The following is a 27015-nucleotide window of genomic DNA, read 5'->3' as shown; positions in this document are numbered from 1 at the left end:
TCCTGAGCATCTTGCACTGCAATTATTATTGTTCTAGCCTCCATGGAAAGGGATTTTGTTTCCTTAACTTCAGAGTCTTAAAGACAGGAATGATTAAAATTTGTGTTATCTTCAAGACCCTAAATATAGGATGACCTTTAGACTTTTACATTAAATTTTAAAATATTAAAGCCAAATGTACCCTTGAAAGATCAAAAAGAGATCATATTAGGACAAAGAACCAAGACATTCTACTTCGGTCCATAAGTAGTTAAACTTCTGAAACATCTTCTGCATAACACAGAAATAATTTTTTAAAAGTATAAATAAACAATGGCAGATCCATGCTGCTAATAGAAGGAACCGAGTTTGTTTTAAGGTATATCCCTAATCTTCTCAAATTATCAAAATAATAATACTGGCCCTAGCTGTCATCACTAGCATTCCCAGGGCACCTCCATATACCAGGAAATGTGCTACGTGCTTTACCTATATCATTTCTAACCTGCTGAGCTAGATGCCATCATCTCCATTTGTGCTGATTTTCAGGTTAAGGAATCTCCCACTCATAGAAGATAAGTGACTTGTGAATTGTTGAATCAGACTTTGAAATTGTGTCTCTCCAGTTTCAAAGTCTCTGCTATCTCCACCATAAAGTCTATGCTATCTCCACCATACTTTAGACTTACAAAACCTGAAATGGTAACACAGTACCACGGGAGAGGCCTGGACCAGGAATCCAGATCCCTGAGTTCCAGCCACGGTTCTGCCATTGATTGTCAGAGTGAGTGTCAAGAAGTTATGTCCCCTGCCTAAGACTCAGTATAGTTAGTACATATAAACTGAAGAAATTGGTCCAAAACTCCAGACGGTTTCTGAAATATCTTCCAGATTTTAAAACAACTAAATTAAATTAGTTTCAACTATGTTAGCAGGGATGGCAAAAATTACCGGATTGGTTGGATGCTAAGCCTTGCACCCCAGAGTAGCAGTTCTTAAGGTGTTTTGTTTTGTCATGGCCAAGTGAAAGCAGGTATCCCACCCAAGAATCAACAGCAAGTGCAATAGATAAAGAAAAAAGAGATTCTGTATAAAAGAATAGCTGTACCATGACATTCCGTGTATCTACCACCAGGGCTCTGAACCCCTTTAGAAAAATAGCTGGAACTCATCCATTCCATATTCATGCGAAATCTTTCTGAGCGACCAGAGTATTTTAAACAGAGACTGTCTCTTCCTCTCAAGCCGTCATAGTTACACATGTTGAGTTTAAAATCTCCATGTTAGGGGCGCCTGTGTGGCTCAGTCAGTTAAGCTCAGGTCATGATCTCGCGGTCTGTGAGTTTGAGCCCCGCGTCGGGCTCTGTGCTGACAGCTCAGAGCCTGGAGCCTGTTTCAGATTCTGTGTCTCCCTCTCTCTGACCCTCCCCCATTCATGCTCTGTCTCTCTCTGTCTCAAAAATAAAAAAAAAATAAAAATAAAAAAATAAAATATCCATGTTAAATTTACATTTTCAATTTAGAAAAAAATGTGCCTTATCTGGGTAAGAAAAATCTTAAAGTTCTCCTGTAGTGAGAGAGGTCATGGATGCGCCAAATGGTTTTTCAGCTTTCTATGCAATCTCTCTTACCCTAGTGTGTTTTTTTCTTACATATTAAACACCATTGTCAGCAACCTTTTTAAAGTTTTTATCAAATCGAAACCATCTACAATTGTCTAATCCCGATATAGAAGTATGACAAAGATCTTCTAATTCTTAAGACCCATTTTTATTTTTTTTAATCTCTTTTTTTTTTTTAATTTTTTTAACGTTTATTTATTTTTGAGAGAGAGACAGAGCATGAACAGGGGAGGAGCAGAGAGAGAGGGAGACACAGAATCCGAAACAGGCTCTAGGCTCTGAGCCGTCAGCACAGAGCCCGACGCGGGGCTCAAACCCACGGACCGTGAGATCATGACCTGAGCCGAAGTCGGATGCTTAACCGACCAAGCCACCCAGGCGCCCCTTAAGACCCATTTTTAAATGTCTACTGTGATGTTTCTTCCCACACACTCAGGCTTCAAGGACATGCAGTGCTAGCCACAGGTTCCCGTGTGTCAGGAGAGAGGCTGGGTAGTTCCCGCAAGACTCTGGTTTGGACAGTGGTGGTGTTTCCAGAGTCAAAACTGACCTATGCAGTAATTGCCCAAGAGCACGCGCTGTGGTCCTTTCCTAATGTCCAAGAATATTACAACCTGGAGGTAGTTAGGGGTTGACTGAAATACATCTTATTGTCCAGGATGCACACTAAACCCACCTACCTCTCTAAATCTTTGTATATTTATTGGGCATTGCCCTTCTTGAGTCCCTTTGAAACAATTTCATTTCAGCTCTCATGTTGCTGAAGACACATCAGGGTGCAGTACTTAATTGGTAAATCATGCAGATTAAATGTTCTCATGTGTTATAAACTGATTAAATATTTAATTGTTGAGGAGTTTCATCTCAATGAGATTTTTTTTAAATATTGTGGTGATGTCTTATAAAATTAAAAGTAATTCTTTAAATGATAGTTAATCAGTTATATTCATCCAAATAGTTTTTTATAAAGGATTAATTTCTCAGGACTTTTCCTTGAAAAGAATTCTTTTCAGTAAAGCAACTCTACATTAAACACTGTTAAGTAAAACTGACCTACACTATCTACGTGAATTCGGTAGCCATCCTAAGATACGATAACATACGAAGAAAAAACAAACTGAACCTATGACAAGAGAATATATTTCTCAAAATAAAAGTCATTTTCCATTTCTGTGCTCTCGTCTCTGGCTCTGAAATAAGAAAGGGCAGAAATGCTCAGAATTTTTGAATGCAGTTTCACACCAGCGCCCAAACTTTGTTGACTCCAGAATTTATTCATCCTCAGTAAGATCAGCACTACTGTTCTTAACTTCCTTAAAGATTCAGTTTATTATCATGTTGATTTTCACAAGAATAGTTGAAATCAACAGAGCTTGGATAATAGTGGCTGCTAGATGAAACTTTCCTACCGTGATGCCCTCCATGATACGTATTTAAAGCTGACTCTACTTTTTCAGTCCTTTGGATAAATTTCTTTGTGTATGCAATCAGCGTCTTTATTGGGAATGCAGGCTGCAGCCCAGTAAGACTGAAAACTTCTTTGTCTTCTTGCGTTTCTTATAATTCTAAGATATTATACGTATATTCTCTAGTATGTGAATGTTAATTTAAAAAGAGCAGTTTTCTTTTCAATAATCTTTTACTTTCAAATGACTAGGAAGTTCTATAAACTACATAAATCAGTCTAGATTCCCATTACAGAGGATGTTCTCTTTGGTTTTGCCTCTGTATAAAAAGAATTCAAATATAAAACATTAACTGTCAGACCATTATGCCCAACCATGATTTTCCTGTCACCAATCAAAATTAAAGGTTAATATCACTCTCATATCATAGCCATTATGTTCCTTCATCGATAGGAAAGGCTGGATAATACGTTCAATGATGGACTCGAGGCTATTTGAGGTAATGTATTTCTAAACATGGTTGTGCCACAGACTAAACATGGTTTAGTACTTCATTGCGTCCTAAAGGTAGATAAAAAGTTTGATCTCCATTTGTTATCTGTGTTACTTTTGACACTGTTAGTGGCTTTGATACATTGTTCCCCAGGTGTTTGGGTTTTTGTGTTTAATTGTCTATATTTCTGCTTCATTTTACCTACAGTATTTGGTCTCACGCTGAAGTCGTTTGACCTCTTTTAAGATAGTCCTAGTCAGACGTGTTCTGCGGAGCATCTTGTCTGCCTCAGTAAACGCCCTCCACAGCTTGCTCCTTAGCGGTTTGTTTCCTCAGAGTTTGTTTCTGTTTAAAACCTCTGCTCTCGAATTACGGCTGTCTGGTTCGTTTTTGTTAATAACCTTTATTTTAATGTTAAGCTATTATTTGTAAGTATAAGAATTTATTGAAGAGTCTACTTTTTGATGTACGGTGGGTGCCCGAATAGCTCTGGCAAGTCCAGACGCAGCCCAGCGCCGCCAGAGGCCCTCATTTGAATCTAAGCTGTTGGTGAATTAAAACCTGGGAAACTTGAGATACGCGTGCCTAATTGCCTAAAAGAAACTCCGAGAGAAAGTGTATTGTAGCGTGTTGATCTTATTTCTTTGATAACTCAAAAGAATCTTCAAGAAATATGTGGGCTTCTTCCTTATATTCCTGAAATGTGATCATGAAACACAATGGTCATTTGGCACATTCCCAGAAATAGACGTCTTTGCATGAGGCACCTGGACATATGTGGCAGGTCTGTAGAATCAGCTAATTAACAACACAGGCTTAAACAGGCACCTCATCTGGCAGTGCAGTTAGTTGCCTGATGGTGCTCAGCAGGACTGGGTAGTGCTTTTTATTTTTCTATCCTAATGGTCTGCTGCCCACCTAATTTTGCCTTATTGTCAGTCACTACTTACCGCAGCTTGGGGCCCTCCCAGGAGGCTAAATTATTATCAAAGGATTAGGGAGATGTAGCCTCGCAGCTCTGACATTTCTGATTGCTTGTCTATGCCAGAACACTAATTAGCTGTGACTAATTAAGAAAAATGTCCCTGCCATAGAAAACCATTTAAAAGAACTGAGAAGTGGAAAAAGCAATTCAGAAGCTGAGCAGTGCTCAGATTTGCCGATGCTCTTTAGATTTCCACCAGAGCCTTAACTCACCTTTAATTGTGCTCAGAATTTAAAAAAAAAAGAGAAAGAAAGAAAGAAAGAAAATCTCACATGTGAACTGATCTGAGGTTGTGCTTGAATAGGAAGAAAAAAAAATTGTTGATCACGTAACCTCTCTTAGCGAGGGTAAAATTGTCCCTGATGAATGGAAGATGACAAAACTTTCATTTTCATGGAGACATTTTTCTAAACCACAAATGTGTAAATGTACATCAGCATTCATTCACCCAAGCCAATAACAACAACTTAATGGTCACTGAAGGAAGTTAGAATATTCCCTGGACTGATGCTCTAAAAGATGGTTGAAATGATCACAAGCAGCACATTGAGCGTTTTAGAAGTTATTTAGTGTTGATTTCATGCCACTTCCACATTTAAGACAGTCTGGAAATTGTGGCTTCTCCACGCAGAGCCTGGTGTCTCTGCAGTGATTTTACATGCTTGTACTGCGACTGGCCACCAGTGACTTATTACTAAAAATACCCGGGACTCCCCTGAGACCAGTGTCTCTGTCAGTTGACCAGTGCAATGTTTTCATAGAACTGGTGACTACTACTCTCCTTCTCTTCCAACCTAACTTCATCAGCAAATGTCACACGGCCTCAGGCCACTTCCCCGTGGTGGCTTTTTGAGCTCCTCCTCTGTCAGCCCCCTCCTGTGCAAGCCTTCCCTGCATCCCTGGCAGTGCCTCTCATGAGTGGACACAGCAGTGACAGCCAGCCAGACTGCCAGCCACCGTTGACTAAGTCCAACTGGAAAAAAAAAAAAAATCTGTGTAAGGAAGGAGTTGTTGTGGCAAACCATTATTCGATGTGTCTACTGAATGCATTGAAAGGAAACTCTATAAAAGAATAATATCCAAAGGTACTTACCAGCACCTAGAGAGAGCCCTTACTTAATTTCCTGATTACGGCCCAGCCCTAAGTAAGAGACCATCTAAATTTTACTGTGTTCATACAAGCAGAATATTTTGTTTGAAATAAAATTCTAACCCCATCTCACCTAAACTTTCATGCTAGTTTTTAAACCCATTTTCCCTTTTCCTCTTGGTGGAGAAAAAGCAGGTAGCCAGCATCCTCTAGGGAATAATCCTTCCTATATATGAAGACTGTTATTAAGGCACTTGTCATACTTGTCTACTCCAGGATAAATAATCCCTGTTTGTTTAACTTCTCTTCATAGGCCCCTTTCCTAGCCCTCTAATCATCTTCGGAGTTGTCCTTTGAAACTTCTCTAAGCGTTCTCTGTCATGCTTAGGGTTTTGAGTCAGGAATGGGATGCAGTGTTTGAATGTGGTTGAACAAGATTCTTTCAAGCCACGTTCCTACTTACACAGTCTAATATATAGCGTCCCCATACTTTTCCTCTGCAGATCCTCAGAAATTTGGTTCTGTATACTCCCCACAGCTCCTTTTGTTGGCTTTCCCCTCAGTGACTGCCCATACTATACGCATATAATGTGTATGTTTATTGATGTAGAATGTCCGTTCAGTTGATGTGTTGGATGCATGAGGAAACCTCCCATTCACTCCATGTGTATGGGATAGTGTATGCGATAGTGGTGAATACTGGAACCGAAAGGTTTGGCCTGGGGGCCCCTGGGTGGCTCAGTCGGTTCAGCATCCTACTTCAGCTCAGGTCATGATCTCACAGTGAGTTTGAGCCCCACATTGGGCTCTAGGCTGTTAGCACAGAGCCCGCTTTGGATCATCTGTGCCCCTCTCTCTCTGCCTCTCTCTCTCTCTGCCTCTCTCTCTCTCTGCCTCTCTCTCTCTCTCTCTCTCTCTCTCTTTCTCTCTCAAAAATAAACATTAAAAAAACATTTGGCATTGTTTTATCCCACACAGATGGATATCTCTGTCACAGTGACGATGGGATTCTAATTAAAGTAGGAAATTGAAACTCCCCTTATTAACCATTTATTCAACCCCCCCCCCCAAGTATTTATTTTGTAGAGGCCACATGCTATGTGGCAGCGTTAAACAGGATACACCAAGTCCCTGTCTTAAAGAAGCTTACATTCTTATGATCAAATGGGCCTTTTGAAAAAGTTAATTTCTCATTAAAATGTTTGACATTTTCATCTCCAGAATTAACATTAACATATTTTCTTTGAAATGGGTGTATTATGGAAAACTAAAATTTAATTCCCTTCCAAGAGAGATAATAGTGATTCAAGAAATTCATTTATTTATCTGTGTCAAGTGGAAGATTGGAAACTTGCCAAAAATTAGGGCTGGTGCAAGGTTCATCCCCACACAGCTCCACTGTTTGCAGTATCAAACGCCATGACTGCAAGATAAGGGCACACTCTTCCTCTTTACCCTTCGTGAGTTCTTTGCTCAAAAGCCAGGCTTGTTTCAGGTCCCAGGAGAGTTGTCACGTTCCCTTAGACTGAAACCAACAATGCCATAGCAGTGATACTTTTCTGCCTTTAAAAAAAAAAAAAAAAAAAAAAAAAAGAGCTCTTGTACAAAACCAGCAAGTATAGAAGTCACCCAGGACATGTCACTTGGTGGTCAAAATGCACAGGCAGCACTGCCAGCCATCCTCCAGATAGGCTCCACAGCCCTCAATAACCTGTAGGAATGGGGCCCAGTACCCCAGGGCATATGCTGGTGAGGCAGCTCCCTGCTTGCATGACAGACTCCCAGAGCCGAGCACATCAACACCTGAACACGTGGTATTAGATCTGGTGTCTGTAAACTATGTAGGTGGATACTCGTGTATGTCCTAGACCTAGGGGTTTGTTAGTTTACAGTACTTTCTCCTTTATTTAATTCATCACTTACGTGAAATTAGACGGTCACATTTAAAGCTCCGTTTTAGTCCTATGTTAAGCTTTTTTAGCTAAACGCCATCATTTACTTTTTGGTGATTTCTACAACTTTCACATCTATTAAATTATTTCTCTATCAACGAGACATGCCATTCAAATCAACAAACTGGCTCTGATACTCTCCTATCCTTTCTCTATTAAAAACCTCACTCTCGGGGCACCTGGGTGGCTCAGTCAGTTAAGCGTCCGACTTCAGCTCAGGTCATGATATCACGGTCCGTGAGTTCGAGCCCCGCGTTGGGCTCTGGGCTGATGGCTCAGAGCCTGGAGCCTACTTCTGATTCTGTGTCTCCCTCTCTCTCTCTGCCCCTCCCCTGTTCGTACTCCATCTCTCTCTGTCTCAAAAATAAATAAACGTTAAAAAAAAAAAAAAGAGAGAGAGAAAAAAAAACCTCACTCTATTACGTATGTAGCACTTTATATCTCCAAGTATTCTAAAGCATTCTAGTCCTTCGACAAATATGCAATGCATGCTATGTGCCAGTCTGTGAAGGGCTGGAGATAGCAGTAAAAATAAGACTTGGTTGCTGCCTTGCGTTTACACATAGCCCATTGAGACAGATGTATAGCACATGGTGCAATATTTATATAGATGTCGGTACAGAGTTCTAGGAGCAGGAACTGTAAGAGCGTCTAATTCTGCCTAGTAGGAGATAGTGTTGGCTTCCTAGCAGAAGTAATGGTTGAAATGAGTTTCAAAGGCTGACGTGGATCTGGCTGGGGAAGCATACTTTGGGATAGAAGTCCAGACGGAGGGACTGACGTGACCAGAAATCCCAGACTTAGAGAACCCCAACATGCAGCAGGGGACCGGGTCTTTCCATTTGCTAGGGATGGATCCTGTGAGAGTGAGCCAGGAGTTGGAGACTCCTGGAGCTGCCATGGAGGATGGTAGCTAGTGAGTTCAGTCCTTACAGCACTCTCCAAAAGTCATTTTGAAATGACGGTCTCCCATTTCTGTAAGGAAACTTCAGTTTCAGTTTCCAGGAAGACCTACTAATAGTTAATCCTCAGGCCTAGATTTTTCTCTCCAGCTTGTGCCATCCAATACAAGCCCTTCCAGGAGTCTGATACCTATTTTTATTCAGATACTGCATTATGAATTTAAATGCAATCCTGACCAAAATCGTGTACCAAAATGCCTCATTGAACCAGATGAAAAGGTCATAGTGCCCAAATGAACCATTCAGAGACTATGTGCCCCAAACTGGTACCTACAGCAATATAACTGGACTGACTACTGAGTTTGGCCAAGCCAATGATTAGTCATTTAAGTCAAAAAATTAGTCAAACCAGCATGCATCCCATCATTTGTCATGAAGTAGGAGAGAGGGGAACAGCTGATTATCTGAAACTTTCACTTTGTAATGAATCTTTTTAACACCAGGAAAAGGGCCCCAGAATAAACTTACAGAGGCACTTGCCTACTTGATAATAATGAAGAATAAAGAACAGTATTGAGGTCAATGCTCTTTGTGTAGCTTGAGAAAAGATAGGCTAGTTTGATAATACTATTTCCAGGACATTTTGGAATGAAGGGAATTTTCGATTAATGAAATGTGCTTGTACAACTCCCAGTTTATGGAACTTATCCTGTTATGTAACTTGTATTTTGTAACTTAAGAAGATCTAATTCATCTAGAAATATCTTGGTATTTACACATTTTGTGTCAGTTTTTTTTAAGTAATCTCTACACCCAATGTGGGGCTCAAACTCATGACCCAGAGATCAAGAGTTGGATGCTCTACTGACTGAGCTAGCCAGGCACCCCTAACTTTTTTTTAAACACACAAACAAAAAAATATGGTGGCACCTGGGTGGCTCATTCGGTTAAGTGTCCAACTCTTGGTTTCTGCTCAGGTCATGATCTCATGGTTCATAGAATTGAGCCTTGCATTGGGCTCTGTGCCGACAGTGTGGAGGCTGCTTGGGATCCTCTGTCTCTCTCTCTCTCTGCCCTTCCCCTGCTTGCTTGTGTGTGCACTCTCTGTCTCTCTTTCTCTCTCAAAATAAAAAAAAATAGTATGGGGGGAAAAGTATTGAACTTCAAGAATAGGAAAGTTTTTCTAGCATTCAACAAACATTTATTAGGTACCAACTCTATGCCAATCTTTCCGTGTTATAAGCACTTTTTACATTTTCTTAACAGGCATCAAAATGCTCATAAACTCTCTTTTGTAGACTTCCTGATAGACTAGAAAATGAAAACCACCCTGCATGTCAGGTTATTATTGAATATGGAAGAAAAATGACATGAATCAAATGCTTCTCTGCTCTATGTTAATAAAAACACATGAAAAAAGCTGCGTATATAGATCAAGTCCCTTTATGAGTAAACCAAGGATCTTTTTTCCTACATTGCCTTGTTTTGTTATAGTGGGGGAAAAAAACCCCTTCCCAGTATTCCTAAGCATTAAGGTGTATGGCACCTTAAAACATCTTAAGAATAGGGTGGCATGGTGTGGGGCGCCTGCGTGGCTCAGTCAGTAGCTCCTGCAACTCTTGATCTCTGGGTGGTGAGTTCAAGCACCACATTGGACATAGAGATTATTTAAAGTCTTAAGAATGGGACATGTGGGAAAGGCATAGCAGAAGAACCACTTGGTCCGTTATCCTAAGGGAGTGTGGTTCTTGAAAGAATTGATTTACATTACCTATTACATTATTAGGTTTAAAAATATCTTTGGTCTTTGGAAACACAGCTTGCATTCACTTGCAAGGAAGTGTGGTAGACTTATTTGAAACAATTAATAAGCATTTCCTGTTTACTTCACAATCCTGTATTACAGTAATGATCAGGAACCCCCAGGAAGGGTAGAGGTGGTTTTCTTAGTTGTCTGCTGGAAGCAGCAAACTGCCCTTAAAGAATCAGAGATTTTATTGACAGAACAGACTGTTTTCTAGAAGGGACTGGAATAACCTAGCAGTCATGAGTACAGACTCTGAATCATGTATCCATATAGATAAGATATAAATCTAACCTTGCCATGCATACCTATTGTATAAATCCAAATAAGACGCTTAATCTAAACTCAGTTTCCTACCTATATAAGCTCAGTTTCCACATATGCAAAATAGGAAAAATAACAGCCATCTCGTTAAGGTTGTTCTCAGAGAAGTAAATGAAATTTTAACTGATGCATTAAATTTCCCAGGGAGAACTTAAAAAATCAGATGGCTTCATAATCCGAATTCATAAAAGAATGGAAATGAGTAACTGTACCTCACAGTTCTTGAGAAATCTCATTCACTCCTCATTACACTTTTCCTGTTTATAATGTATTTGCACTTTGTTAAAAGGCCAAAATGAGTAAGTTAATAACAAACAAAATAACAGGTGATAGAAAGTTCTGGAGCTCTAGGCTTGCATTTTTTTTTCTTTTGAAGAATAAAGCTGTATTTTAGCACCATGTAGAAAGAAAAAGTGTGATAATTTGGCTTTTCCCTGCAGTTCATTTTTTACAAGAATCACAAGCTGTATTGGTTCTAATCATGCCCTTTATTCTGATGATCAAGTCTAATATCATAGTATTTTGGGAGAACATCAGAATCTTCTTATTTAAAAGCCAGGTTCACAGACTCTACCCTTCATATTACAGATGAGAAGACTGAGACAGAGGAAACCCTGACCAGCTCGGTCAGGCAGACAGAGCATAGAAGGTGCTGGCCCTTTTCCCCTCTCAGCTTCTGTGTGCTGTGTTGACAGCCAGCCCTCCGCTTCCACGTTCAGACCCAAGCCTCTATTTTTCCCCCACGAATAGTTCTGGGTCTAGCTGGGAGGCTTGATGGGTATAGGGTGGGTTGAACACTTCTGTATTTTTAACCATAAGAGACTGGTTTCAGTTTTCCCAAAATGTTGCCCTCGCTCCTATTCCAACCCAACAAAAAATCTGCACTTAAAACTTTATAGATGCTGGTGTTTCAGGGGTCTGTTTTGTGGAAACGCATAGCATCGTTTCAGTGGGATGCCTCATATAGAGGAGGGAAGTGTTGGTGTTACTGTTTCAAATTTACCATAAATATAAAATTTGTACTTTAGTGTTTAGAAATGGGAAGTGACTGGCCATGAATTTAGTTCTGTTAAATAGATGCAGTGTTGACAAAAGAGACACTCAATGTACAGTGAAGCATTTATATTTAGTGGGGCATTAATGTTTCTAAATATTTTGTTGCTCTCCAAAGCTACAAAATGATACTAAAGAATGCCTTATATTTATCAACTTATCAAAACCTTCAGCATTTAAAAAATACCATTTGTTATTTTATTCAATTCAACTTGGCATTTAAAAGGTACCTATTTCCTAAGGTGGTATTTTCTAGATGGTATTGTGGTTGAACTTGGTGACTCAACACTTATAAAACCGACAGCTTCCCCTGAAATAAATGAAGAAATACATACACACTGGAAATTTAGCCGTTCCATATCTTAGTGCACTAAAAACTGTTGGCTTTCTTTTTTTTTTTTTTTTTTTTTTTTTTTTCTGTTGTTCACCTATTGAGCTGAGCCTAGCTGGAGAAGAATGAAAATATATCAACTAGTTGTACCAATTCATAATCAATAAAAAGCTAAACACTTAAGCAGAAAATATATCACAGATTTGTTCCCTAGCAAAGCAGCTATTTTTGCCTTGCCATCATCATCAGAAGCCACATTCTGACAGAAATCATTTGCTCGAAGCAGCCGTGATATATACACCCTATGTGGTCTTGTGGTTCAGATTTAGGAATATCAGCCACAGAGGGTCTAAAGGCATTGTGCATTAGTATGTATTGAGACCTCATTCCAGGTGGCCAGCAGCTGGACTTTTTGAAAATAAAACTTCCAAAATAAATGTGAAGTGCTTGTTTCCAGGCAATAAGTGTTACATTTAATTGAATCATCCTCCAAAATGTTATAAATTAGGCAGAAAAGGGAGTTTGCATATTTAATATATTTGTTTTATATTTCCACTAGTCAACAGAATAATGAAATTCCTTAACTACTTCTCTTTAACTTGCATGAAGAAAGCACGGTATGTTGCTAAATCTCTTTTCACCAGCACCGCGGAGAAACAACTTTAATCCTTGTTAGAAAATTGCCGAGTCTGGGACTGACAAAGAGCTCATGCTTGTTCCATTGTTAGTGCTCCCCGGCCCCAAGAGCAGAGCCCTTTACAGCTGCGTGGATCCCGCCCGGCTCAGCTGCACTATTTAGGAGAGGAGGTTTGTCAATTTCTATTGACAATGGAGAGAGTTTTTCAGGGCCTGTAGCAGTGCTGACACAGTTGGGGATCAATGCCAGCCATTCAGACTGCACCCTCTTTCATTGCTTTGGTTTGTTAATTCAAGACTAAAGGTCCACTGAGGGGGTTCAGGGTGTTTAAGAAAGCTGATGAACTGTTTAAGAAAGCTGATGAACTGCAAGCATTTATAGCCCTGGTGTGGCAATTTCCATAGTCAGTGGCAACTCCTGGCACTGAGGGAGCTGTGTCCTTGTTGACCCTCTTGTTATTAAAAATGCACAAGTGCTGCGCTTCTCAATATTTCAACAATCTTTCATTGTCAATACCACCTTCTGAGCCCTTCAGCTTGTTGCTTGCTCTAAAGATCTTCTTAGATTGGGTTTGAAAACTTCACCTTAAACACTAGATTAGACTGATGTTCTGTTTTCCGTGCTCCTGTTGATTTGTTGAACCTTCCCAGGGCTGGAAAGCAAGTAGCAGCTTGATGGGGAGACGGGCTGCTAATATGATTTACCAGTCTACAGTCATGCACAATAAGTGTGAATAAATACAGGGGTCTCACAGAGTCAACCCTAGCCTTTCCTTTTCTTTTATTTTTGCTTTAAAAGAAATATCTCAAGAAAATGAAGTGAGTAATGCATGCCCTTACAGGAGTTGAATGAACCACAAAAAGAAAAAAAAAGACATATTTTTTTGTTAAAGTGGTAGGCTGCTGTCATGGAGTGATGTAGAAAAAATGTAGAATATACACTTACTGCTTTATTCCTAAGTAGACCAAAGCAAAGAAAGAAGCAGTAATGCCATACCCATGACTTCAGTGCAGACCACAGCGCCCCTTCCTTGTCGTCCCCTGAAGGGAAAAGTGAATCGTCCACCCAATTGTTTTATAAAATTAACTTTTCCAAAATGAAAGGACATTTTCTAACATTCACACTTTACTGGACATTCACTCTTTTTGAATGCTTTTTTTCTTCGTAATGTTAAAGGGTTGGTTTTGTTTGGGGTGGGGGAAGATGCAGCCAAGCTACCTTTGACTTTTTTGTCAAGATATAAAAATGGGACCTACCATATTGCAGCACCCCAGAGAGGAACATGTCAATTCCAGCACCAGAAATAGGAAACTGCTGGAGATTTCCGTTTGCTTGTTTTGTTTGTTTGCTTATTTGTTTGCTTATTTATTTGCTTGGAGTGCGTGCATGTGTGTGCGTGTGTGTCTCTCTCCTCATATACAAGAAAGAAGCAGTCCTAGTGGGTTTTTTGTTGTTAGCTTGTTCTTAGTAACAACATAAACTCTGAGCAAAAGTACTGCTTTCTCTTTATTATTTGTTTGTTTTAGCTGAAAATCTTCAAAATGCTTTGACTTGGAGACCAAAAAATAGGCATTTGTATCTGATAGAATTATTTTTCATATAGAATGTTCCTTATAATTTGGTTGCCTTTAAAGCTAAGATGATGGTAAAGTAGCTTAAGCTTTTTTTACTTAAGAGTGTTTCTCTTTTTCTCTCTTTTTATAGTTAACTTCAGATCATTTGATTCCCAACTTATTTTTCTCTAAAGTTATAATTTTGGCATTGTGTTAAAGAAGTTATATTAATAATAAATTTCTGTGTTACATTAAATGCCCTTTTGATTATCACTTAATCATAAGTATCATTGATGTGTAATGGGAAAATGAGTTAAATTAATTTTAAATTGTGTAAGGATTTCTTAACATAAAGATGCATAGGGAGTAATTTTAAGAAAGGATTTTCATTTCCCTCAAATTCATACAACTTACAATAAATATAGTAACTTTATAGTCTGACAGATTAGCTAGTATGTTATGCTAGACCATATATCATCTTTTGTTTCCCCCAACAAAAAAAATATATTATCTCTTGCAAAAGGACTATAATTTAAGAGTTACAACCATTGTGACTACATTTTAGCTTTCAAATTATCTGGAGAGTGGTGTGGAGGTGAGGGTCTTAATTTAGTATATTCAATATCACCAATACCTGGGAGTGTTTATGTGTATTAAAATAGAATTCAAGAGGTTGAGGCTATAAATAATTTGAAATAAGGAAGTATAGGATTTAAATACCAGTAGAAATTAATATGTCAGCTGAAGTACTGAATTCATTAGCAGTTTATTTTTTTTTTAAGAATTGAGGAGTGTATCTTATTTTGTAAATCTTATTTCTGATAACTTTTACAAAAATGTCCTGAAAATTAAGAAAGCAGTCATTAGGAAAGAGCAAAGTCGGGTACATGAGTAATATTTTTTTTAGATCCTAGCCTATCTCACATTTTAAAAACCTGAAACTTCCATTCATCCATGTGATATAATATTTAGTAAATCAGTTACTCATTTTAATTACCTTATCTCATTTTATGCATGTGTGTTCAGTGTATTAAATTAATAGAAATAAGTCTAATGAAATGTGAAACTAATTCATGTTTAATTTATGCTTAAAATACGATTTCTTATACCAAATTTTGTCAGAACAAGGTTAATAAATACGAGTCCAGATGAATTTCAGACTTACTTGTAACATGTGATGGTACTCTTAGAAATTGAATTTGTCATTTTAATACAGAAGAAAAATATTTTTTATGATTTTTTTCCTGTGTTTGAATACCTAAGACATATGTACCACACGTACATGATGTATTGTGTCACTATGTTTGTGTTTACAAACAAGACACAGAATCCCTTTTCTCATGAAACTCTTGTTATTTCCTAAGTGCTGAATGGGCTTTGAGATTGATTTCTTACTGTTATCTGAATGAGTAGCATTATTAATTTTCCAGTACTACCTAAACCTAGTTCTAGCGTGTAGTGCTGAATCCCTTAAAATGTCACCACTAATGGCAGATTGCCTTTAAAACACAAAAACAAAAACAAAAAAACAGGAACAAATTTCTTCTTCTATACTCGTAGACATTATACAGGAGCAGGAAATTACATTGGAGAAGAATTTCAGTTTCCTTCTCAAGAAAGTGGTAATAAACAGAGGAAAAACTACGAACCCTCCAAAAACACTTGTAAAATGAAACCAATTCTTTCCTTTCATAATTTGGTCAACTGACATCTTTTTTACTCTTATAGACACAACAATTCCATCCTGAATAATGTTCCTTCCTCACGCGTCACATCTTTATTTTCAGTGGTTTTAAAACATCTTGGCAAATACTTAACGATGCTAGGTAAAGGTGTGATTGAGGATGTCTTACCATCACTTCTGTAAAACGTTATTTCTAGGTATTGACTGCATGTGTCATGGCATAAATGTACTCTTTGATTTTTACATAACATACGGGCTAATAAGAAATTTCCCTTTGTAAGTAATTTACCTACTTTTTCCTGCTGTTTGGGAGTCCATTCAGTCCCATACCATGTATTTAGTGCCCGTTGTTACCTACCAATTACAAAGCAGGCCTCTAGGCCTGCAAGTGCAAAAACACGGTTTCCCTTGAATATGTTACAGCTGAAAGACTAATGTTAATTCATGTAGAGAACAGCCTAGGTCAACTTAGCAGATTTTCTAGCAAAACATAGAATTCTGTTAACAGGAAATTATAGCATTATTGACTTCGAGTGCTGATCTGTGGTCATTTCAGAGTGTTTCATTACCCCCTCATTACCGAATCTGTTACATGAATACTGCAGAGGCTGTTTTCTTTTCTGTTCTCCTCCCCTCTGCCCCCATCCTTCTTTCCAGCAATGGTACAGCAGTTCCATGAAAGTCATTTGTGTCTGGTTGGCTGATAGATTAGACCTTCAGCTTCATATTTACCAACTGAAGACGCTCATCAAGATTGTGAAGGTAAACAAAATGTGTTGAGATGTGAATTGCCCACCAAGCTATAAAGAATAATGGCTAGATATTGACATACAAGAAAATTGTATGTGACACACCTGAGTGGATGTAAGTACTTTAAAAACATCACTCTCAGCAGTGCTATGCCACTGTTTACTTCCATTTTCAGTTAGATTATCAAGTAAATGTAAATTTTTCTGCACTAATAAATAAAAGATATTTTATCAGTAGTCAAATTTTAAGACAATGTACACAAAGCCTCTGGCACATTTACCTGATTGTAGTAGGTCCACAGTAATTTCGTCTTCATTTTCTTAGGTAAAGAAATATTTTCTCCTCCTGATAACATTTGCTTCATGCTTATTAGGATCGCATATGATTATGAGGACTTTTTTTTTTTTTTGAACGTGCGCACATGCATGTACTCATGTGCAAGCTGGGGAGGGGAGGAGAGAGAGGGAGAGAGAATCCCAAGCAGGCTCCACGCTGTCAGCATAGAGCCCACAGCCGGGCTTGATCTCACCAACCATGAGATCATAACCTGAACTGAAATCAGGAGTTGGTGCTTAACCAACTGAGCCACGCAGGTGCTCCATGAGGGCTTTGGAATTGTATTGGCCTACAACATAAGGAGAGTGTCCGTTATTTTGTCATATCCTGACACAAAAGTAACATTGTCACTGCCTAACTTCTTTAGAAGCATGCCCCATCTGACACGTAAGAGATGATCAGTTTGAGTGTTGGGGAACATCCCAACCAACAACAGGTGTCACATCCCTTAAGGCCATTTTGTCTTTTGCTCTTCAAAAGAAAAGGTAATAACACACGTATTATATTTATTGAGTATATTTATTTACTTAACGTGATTTTATTAATATATATAATTATTTAACATGATTTTTCACACTCCGTAATTCTAATGGAAACACAAAATTTGCTCCAAGTGTAACTTTTTCCTAAAATTGAGACAAATCCTACTTAATGACCAAAAACATAACACTAAGCTATTGAGAATCAGCTGTTCTTTTGAAAAGATGACCTTCCATTTTAGTGCCATTTGTCAAATGCAACATACATATATATATATACACACACACATATATATATATATATATATATATATATACATATATATATATACATACACACACATATATATATACATATATATGTATACACACATATATATATATACATATATATATATACACACACACACACATATATATATATACATATATATACATAGTGTGTGTATATAGGCACAAATATGTATGTTTATATTTATGTGTATGTATGTGCATATGCGACACACAGTAGTTCTCAAAGTGTCATTTCTGACTTATATCAGCATCACCTGGGAACTCATTAGGCATACACATTATTGGGCCCTACCCCAGACCTGCTGAGTCAGAAACTCTGATTCTGGGGCCCAGCAATTTATATATTAACAAGTCCTCCAGGTGATTCCGATGTTAAAGTTTGAGAGGAACTATTGCATTACATCATTAAGTTTTAACCACATTAAAATATTTTCCATCATTCTCTAGGTTCCTGTAGTCTAATTAGAATACAGATTATTTTGTGCCATAGACACACAGGTTATCACAAATTAGAAAGACCCATAAATAGGAAAGTTCTGTTCTAAAGTGAGAAATTGGCAAATCTACCGGAACATAGAACCAGACCTATAATGTCACAGTAATAGCAATCATGATTAGTCATAAAGAACAAGTAAAATTATAGCCGCCCACTAATTTTTAATACCTCTGAACATATGACATTTCAATGGAAAAAATAACTTTGGTCCAGAACACTTCTTACCAGGTGTTATTTGTTTTACAAAGAAACCGAAAGTGCACAATAATACGTTCATATTTGCCTTCGATTCTGCAATGTTTCTTTCTTGTTCTATTAATGTGACTTGGAGAGCTTTCAAATGAAGTTTGTTTTTCATAAAAGAGAATCAGAATCTGTGTATACCTTCTACATATATGTGTATGTTGAGGTTGCAGTCTGTACTGTGACTAATATTGGGATTAGCTGCTTACCTTACAATCAGTCATATTTTCAAGTTAACATCTATTGCATTCAAGATGTCAGAAATTACGTATTCAGCTGATTGGCATTTTTGGCTGGATTGTTAAGCTCTCTACTTTGTTTTTAGAATAAAAATCTCTATTTATTAGCCCATCATCTTTCAAAGTTCTTCCTCTTCTCATATTCACACGTCATTACAATTAAAGATCAAACACCAGTGAATATTTTAGCAGAATAAAATGATAATGTCACGAATTATGCGGTGGCATTTCCATTGTACTCTACACCAATCAATTTATCTTAGTTTAACATATTCTTCATTATGGCTACCAACAGTCAAGACTGATAAATATGGAAATAAATTTCATGAATATATTTGATTTTCCATGCTTTGTTTTTCACAGGCAGGTCCCCAGACTCAGCCAATGCTTTCTTTGGCTGATACATTTTATCAAATTGTAGAGCTTTATATCATAATTAAAAATTATTATTTTCACAAAGAAAATCAGGATGAATTAATAATTTAATGTTTTGATTGTTTCCTACTTTGAGTATAAACAGACTTTAACCAGTTTCGTACATAGATTCATAATTCTTCAGAACCTATATGGTTATATTTGTAATGTTCATTTTTCAGTGAATTTAAGAAGCTATTAAATAGCACATGTATACAGGGGTGCCTGGGTGGCTCAGTCGGTTAAGTGTCCAACTCTGGCATTTGGCTCAGGTCATGATCTTACGGTCATGAGATCGAGTCCCATGTCAGGCTCCACAGCATGGAGCCTGCTTAAGATTCTGTCTCCCTCTCCCTCTCCCTCTGCCGCTCCGCTGTCCACTCACATGCCTGCACGCTCTCTCTCTCTAAAATAAAAAATAATAAGTATAAAAGCACATGTATACAATTGTGAAGGCCCCCGAGTAGGCTTTCCTTCCATCCACATCTCCCGGTGCTAGCCAGCATGTTACTACAGAGTAGTGCATTCTACCAAGGAGCCAAACTGCTAGTTGTTCGGTTTTTTTACTCTACAGGCACAGTCATTCTTCTCTGCCCACTGGAGACCCAGATGCCACCAAGATGTATATTACAGCCAACTTTGGCCCACAAAGACACTTAGATACGAATCAGTTCATTCATGTCACTCGCTGAGAAGAAAACAAATTCCACTAACAGATTCACAGAGAGTTTAGGGCTATGAAATTATTCGCAGTTTTAACATCGGAATGATTTATTGAAGGAGGGGGAGAAACAGAATCTTCAAAGTGGCGGATGGATTTGTGTTCTCCCGAGTGGCCCTATGACATTTAAAAGCAGTTAACGTAGATCAGCTGCTCTTACTAGGAGATAGGAAGACAAGTGAACAGCACCCCATGGCAGGCCCTTGTCTTAAATAAGAACTAAGCAGACCTTCATTGCCAGCCACAGAGGATGTCCAAGGGCCAATAATATTTTATGAATTCTAAAGAGAGAGAGAGAGATCACAAGGATACCTGTCCTGCAGCTCCCCTAACTACCTGTTGCTTGGTGATAAAATAAGGCAGTAGAGTCTTAATTACACATAAATCAGAAAGCAGATTTACAGGACTGCAGATCTACAACACAAATCTGTCCTGGCCAACTTACTGACAATTAAGCTAAGTCTAAGAAAAGTCAATTCTAATAAAACAAAAAAGCAGGACTTCTAAACTCAGTATATAATTGTTAACGGAACAATATTTCATATCAGATGCATTATGCAATATTTCATGTCAGGTACATGGAGTAATTTGTGTACTTGACATAGTTTTAATCAAACTGTTAAACAGTTACAGTCTTGAACACAAATCTCTGGGGTAATACTACTGTGTATATTAGTTACCAGATTTTCTGGATAAAACTTACCCTTCAGAGCCATTCCCATGTGTTTTGATGCAAATTACCAGAGGTTTTGGTATAAGAGAGTGCCACCTTAGTAATAATGAGATTAACACCTTAGAAAGAGAATATGAGGATAGTGGGGTGTAAGTATCTTAAAATATTAAAATGTAAGTAAAAACAGTTTTGATCATTTAAGAAACCACTCTCTGAATCAAATTTTTATGGGCTGTTAAGATACCTCTGATACTCCACAGCATTTCTCACCATTCAGTTTATTTTTGGACAGGTGGTAGACTTTTCAAATATGAATTTTATTTATAACAAGTAATGATCCAGATGAGAAAAAAATTATTCACCCTCCATACTTGCTTTCGGCATATCACTTCTTAAACTTATAATGATACTGTGGGGCATACATCAGATTAAAAAAGACAGGAAAATGTGAAAATACCAACGGCCCCCACAACCTTGTAATGATTTTGCTCCTTCCCCGAAATCTGTTAGTAAACCAGGTGTGTATATCAAGGGGATTAAGGTGCTATTCATCAGCATTTCCTACCTGATATGAATAAGTACCTTCAATGAAACTGTGTGAATATTAAAAGTTTCCTTCCATATATTCTGTTGAACGAAATCAAGCATGCCTTCATGTTAATTTCCAGCTATTGGAGTCGTAATATTGGGCCAGAAAGTACAACATTCCTTCTTACTTGACTTTTTTCATCTATTAAGTGTAAAGCAGACAACAACAAAAGTACATACTAGAAACATTTAGAACAATGGTGGCATGTTGATACTGATACTTGAGGCCAGTCCATTAAAATCTGAATGTTTAATATTCTAAATCTAACACAGGACAGTAAACAAAATCTGGAAAGATATTTAGCATTAAAAACAGCCTTAGAAGTGACTCTACACAATGGGATATCTTCATTTGTGTTTTGTTTCCACACTGAACTAATTCTAGATTTTTCCCACAATTTAAAAAAAAAAAAACTAATAAAATTCCAGTCCTGTTTAGTCTCAGAAAAAAATCTTATATGAGGAAAATTGCACATAAGGGGATCAGTGAAATAAGCGATGCTTTCTAGGTGACATATCTTAAGTGCCACAGAACCCAGAATTCTGTTGTTCCTGTCCTTGTTCTTAGGATTCATGTTATAAACATTAACATGACGTTTGTTCTATTTTTGACATATAATACATCAAATAATAGGCTTTTCACAGAAAATATAAATACATGTTGTATTTATCATCTGTGGAAGCTTTCTACCAGAATTTTGACACTTCACATTCCAAGGGAATTTCAAAAGGAAAGGGCAGAATTCATCCAGACTTCTGGGTGTACACAAATTTTTAACCGGTGGTACATATAAATAAATGTTGTAATTCACAAATGCTGAAAATGCAAACTTCTTTTACTGATAATAGGATTAATTATCTCCCTCCACACTTCCCCCAAAAAGCTAATACATTTCATAAAATGTGTTTTTCAGTATTAAAGGAAAGACATGTCAACTGAAAAACTAAGAATTCCTTCATTTAAAAATGTACATAAGTGCCTATCATTTTACCTTGTCTCAAGCTATCCAAATAGTAAAGTTTGTGCCATTAGCAATATTTTTCACTTGTCATCTGTCAGAACATTTTGATCTATTCAGAGTCATTCTACTTTGAAAAGCAGGATCCGAGGTCTCATTTCTTTTTCTCCCCAGAAATATACCAACAGGTTGATTGACATGGGCAGCTACAATCTGAGTCCATTAGTGAATTGTCCCACATTATTTTTGAAATGCTAACTGAGGCTACATACGGACGTCCATCCATACAATTCGTGAGCTATCTAAGCAAAGTCTTTCTTCTTCTTCCAGAAAACCTATAGGGACTTCCGACTTCAGGGTGTGTTAGAAGGCACACTGAACAGTAAGACCTACGATACTCTGCACAGACGTTTAACAGTCGAGGAGGCTACAGCCTCTGTCTCGGAAGGAGGAGGACTTCAGGGCATCACCATGAAAGACAGTGATGAAGAAGAAGGCTAATAACTCCCAGCTCTGTGGGAGGAAGGAGGACCTTGACATTATTTTGTACCCTGTCCTTGTAATTACATTGATTGTTTGGACCAAATAAAAAAATGCTGGTATTTCACTCCACATTGTAAAGAGTGAACCTGGAAGCAGAGTTAAAGGGGAAAATGGCAAGTTTCTTGGTTTGGGGGGATTTTTAAAGATGAGTCTCTTTTGTGTAGTTTGACCTAAAATGAGCTTTGGCTTTGTGATTGGAACATAACTTTTTGGTTTTTTTGGAAGATTTGACTTTTCCGTCTGTAATTACATCAAAGTAGTGTCCTGTGTGTGAAATGAGATATGTATTTCTCATAATGTGACATTGTGAGAAGAAGCTACTTGGATCACTGTGCCAGCTCTATTGTGCCCTTGTTAAAGTGGTGTGTATTTAATAGTTTATCATTTATGTGTGAGGGTTTTTTTTTTTTTGTAGTTAATTTGCCATTGTTGTGATGTGTGTAAAAACTTTAACCTCTGTTCTTAGTATTCTGAGTTCATCTGCAGGCTTCAAGGACTGCCAAACCCAAATATAGACTAGACTATCCATCAGCTTGTGTCTTGTTTTATTCTGAACATTCCTCCTTTCAAGTGTAAGAAAAAATCCCAAAGTGTAAGGTAGTAAATGTGCTGCCATCAACATACCATATTCTCCTACTTCTAAGTGTAACAGCTTGCAGGCAATAAAAATCTATTTGGTCGAAACCACTCCTGTATTTATTAGACTTGTGTAAATTAAATGCAGTAAAAAAAAAAATGTTTGCAGTATTATAAAAACCCCAACAATTTGTCTCTGTGTTTTTGTGTTTTTGTTTACAATCAAATGAGTAAAAGATTATCAACAGTGCTTTTGCACCTAGAAGGCACACACATTTGTTAAAAGAGTAAGTTACTACCACAGTCTATTTCCATAGCAAAGGTAATGTTGACTACATACTCCTATGCGTTATTAACGTTAGCAGTGTTAACTAATAAAAAGTAATACTAGGAATGCTGGTAATTTAACTAGCAATTGACATATTAGTTAACTATTATATCTTCTTCCAAAATATTTTCTTACTATAATTTTGAAAAATAATAGTGTTATACTTTGTAATTTCTCTGAGTTTTAATTTTGTATTTTTTCCTAAAATTCATATTGTGCTACTACATCCATTCATAAATAATCTTTGAATGAGGTAAGTTAACGCAGAATAAGCAGAGGTATCCCTGAATTTATGTAAACTGTAGTTCTGGAATTTTGGAAGTGAAACCGACTTCTTACACCTCCAAATTCATTCTCCTGTGTTGTTATAAATGGTGTCTCAGTAGCTGGACTAGCCCACAAAAATCCATTTAATTCAGTTATTATGTACTACTGGTTTGGGCTCAAATCTGGGTCTTGGGGGTAAGACGCCCTACGATACAGGACGAACATGAAAGTGGATGTCTTCCCCTTTCCTGGATTAGAAACTAACTCTACCAACTCCGTGTTGGGGAAAGTCAGTTTTTCCTGAAATGCTCTCTTTCCCTGTCTTCACCTTCACATCCAGTATCATCCTCTCTCTGGGCCCCTAGGTGTCCAGTTGTGCCAGCCTAAACTCAGTGGTACCCTCTCCACGGTTGCTGCCGCACAGCTCAAATGGCTGGCTACTTGCAAATTACCCACCCTTGTTTTCTTCTAAATGTCTGTGTCTTTGATTCAGCTCATCTCTAAGTAATTGGCCCATATTTTCCTGAAGTAGGAATGACGGATGACTGATCCCTTCACCCCCCTCCAGCCCTATGAAAGGAAATATCTAGCTGATCCAATTCAGAAATGCAGGGGAAAGCCCTTGGGGCCAGGCGGATCTCCCTGCTGATCTAGTTCACCTGCCTACTGGCTCTCTTGGCTGGTCAGCCTCTTGTAGCTTCTCTCTAGATTTGCGGGTTCTCTGCGCCTTCCCTTCTGTACTCAGGAGATTTCTGAAAGCTCTACTCCCCACTCCAACCTTCAGTGGCTTCCACAGGGAGAACAGCAGAGCCAAAGGCAGGTAGTGGGGATGCTCAGAAGTTTATGATGACTATGTGGACTAACCTTTTAGCCACAAAGAGGCGTAGAAGAGAAATCTATAAAGCAACTGAAAGAGAATAAAGTACCACTTTTGGGTTTTTGCCCAGAAATTCTCTCCAACATAACTGCAAATTGCTTGAAATGACTTAATAATTGTTCATCGGTGTGTGTAACTGTTAGGGTGAATACCCAAGCATCTGTCTATTAAAGGAAGCCAAGTGTTACTATTTTTTAAAAAAGTATTATTTCATTTAAAGGAATTTAATTGAAAGATGAACAAGTTTTAACAAAATTTTTGAAGTGAAAATCATTTTCAACTCAAAGAAGTAGTCCTATCCTCCTAAATGGTTTTGGGCAAGGGCCAAAAAGTGCGTTTGGGGGGCAGTTTGGTGAGTGTTGCAGGAGAAAATAACTAATGCAGTCCAATATCCAGCTGGAATGGATCTGTTAAATAACACGTCTAAAAGGAAAGTTTCTCCCAACGCATGGAGAAAAGAATAATAATGCCTTTTCCCGGAAAGGGAAAGAACCACACAGAGCTTAACGTAAACCTCTCAGCTCCAGCTGTGGGTCGTTCTTGCATTCACGGGTTTTTCCACCTGAATTCCCCTTAGTTCTTGTTCATTGTCCCTCGCTCTGCAGAAAGGACTTCCTGCTACTTTTGCAGTAAGCGCCCGTGCAAAGTGTCTCGGGGCACCCACCCCGCCCCCCACGGTCATAGCCCGGCCTGGCCTGGCGCCGCCCTCCTTCGCCCGCGAAGACTTCGGGTCCCTGAGCTCCGGGAAGGTGCGCTTGGTGGGAAGGAGGTCACTCGGCCATCGCTGCTCATGGAGCCCCTCCCTGCTGCGACCTCCTGCAGTCCGAGAGGCGCGCGCCCCCAACCCACTCTGCCCGCTCCCTGCAAACGCGCGGAGACGAGGGGTCAGCACCCGGCGTACGGGACGAGCGCGCTGGCGGTCGGCAGGATCCCCGCGAGCCGAAGCTCAGAGCCTGCCTTCCCATCCCCTCCCGCCTGGCGTCTGGTAGAAAGACCTGAGCGTGGAGATTCGAGCATGAGCCTGGTCGCTTTTATTTTTTACTCCCCAAACAGAAAATGGAAATTTCCCGGTCCGGGTCCCTAAAGGGAGGTGATAGATCGATGTTCCTGAGAGATGTTCACGCGCCGCTGGTGGCGGGGTAAACACTCGCCCAAAGAGCAAGCAGATCGGCCCCCGCGCGCTCTGCGCCGCTGCCTTCGCCGCAAGGCCCAGCCCCCACCGACTGCCCTCGACCCATCCCACCCCTGTTAGTTTTGCGCGGAATTGGAGGCCTGGTCTGTGGGAGTTCGGGAAGACAGTGTTCGTCCTATCTTTACATGGGGCCCTCCTAACTCGCCCCCCTGCCCCAGTGCTATGCGGCGAGCGCGGTGGAGAGCGGGTCTCCTTTCCCCCTTCAAACGCTGCTCGCTGGACGGGCAGCAACCTTCGGGGAAAGCGGACGTCTGAGTTGGCTCCAGTACTTTGCTGCAGACGGAGTCGAGCCCAGGGGCCTGGGCAGCCGGGCGGACGCGAAGTGGAGCTGAGACCCCGCAGTGCCCGAAGCGCGCGGCTGGCAGTTGCCCCCCCTTCCCCTTCCAAGGGTGAGGCTTACCCCCAGCGTTGGCTGAAGGATGGGGTGCAGAGATGCCTTAATCTGCTCTTCTCTGTGACACTGAAGAAAGATACTTAGAGGAGTAGAAGCGGATAGAGACTGAGCGCAAAGCGCTGAGCCTGCGTTCCAGAAGTCACGACCGACAGTCAGTCGCGCCATTTGTCCGTGTGCAAGATGTGATTGTTTTAAGGGAATAGGCAGTGGAGTGTGAGAGTGTAGTGCCGAGAAGAGAAGAAGAATTCGATGTGGTTCCCAAATGAAGACCCCTGATTTAATACCAAGAAACAGGTGCACAGGACACCGCTTGGAGATCGTAGTAAGCAAGGCCTTGGGGCCAGAGAAGCCTGGGTTTGAGTCTTTTGAGTCTTAACAGCTACACCTCTTCCCCGCGTCTGAGCTCTGTGTCCTTGGGCAAGTCACTGAACCTCACTGTAAAACGAGGACTTAATAAGGCAGGTAGTTGTAAGAATTAGAGACAGGTAATAAGTTGTGGCCAATACTAACTAGTTCTTTGTGAGGAATGGATTCAAAAGAAATCGTGGCAGTCCTGCCTCTGCCAATGCGCACCACCATTCTACAGCCATTGTCCCCGCGGTGGTTTCAGGGTCCTTCTGCATCACAGCCAGCTCAGCGGATCTTCAGCCTCGCCCCCGGCGTGTCAGTGGACTGGAGGGTTCCGGGGTTATATATAGGGCCAGCCTAGTGGGAGGAGAGGAGAAGACGGGGAGGGGCAAACCTTGTCGGGTCTCCGAAAGGGCCGGCTTCGCCTCGAGCAGCCCCCGGAGCGGCCGGAGGGAGGGAAGGCAGCTGGAGACGTGCCTTTGG

The 27015-nt window shown here is 39.4% G+C and overlaps 1 protein-coding gene across 15 annotated transcripts in view; it reads left to right on the top strand.

The window, feature by feature from the left end:
- Positions 1-23319, top strand: part of CADPS2 (calcium dependent secretion activator 2) — a 540953-nt gene extending 517634 nt beyond the window's left edge. For 14 of the 15 annotated variants that reach the window (XM_053897639.1, XM_053897630.1, XM_053897626.1 and 11 more), the window contains 2 exons: positions 16473-16577; positions 22338-23319. In XM_053897639.1, the coding sequence (XP_053753614.1) occupies positions 16473-16577; positions 22338-22508 (276 nt within the window). In that variant the 3' untranslated portion in view covers positions 22509-23319. The remainder of the gene's footprint in view (positions 1-16472; positions 16578-22337) is intronic. The other variant, XM_053897632.1, reaches the window with a different exon arrangement.
- Positions 23320-27015: the final 3696 nt, after the last annotated feature.

This window comes from Panthera pardus, unplaced genomic scaffold (assembly GCF_024362965.1).
Source record: "Panthera pardus isolate Hobbes unplaced genomic scaffold, ASM2436296v1 HiC_scaffold_8, whole genome shotgun sequence".
In the NCBI taxonomy this organism is placed as follows: domain Eukaryota; kingdom Metazoa; phylum Chordata; class Mammalia; order Carnivora; family Felidae; genus Panthera; species Panthera pardus.
This window is presented reverse-complemented; position numbering and strand designations above follow the sequence as displayed.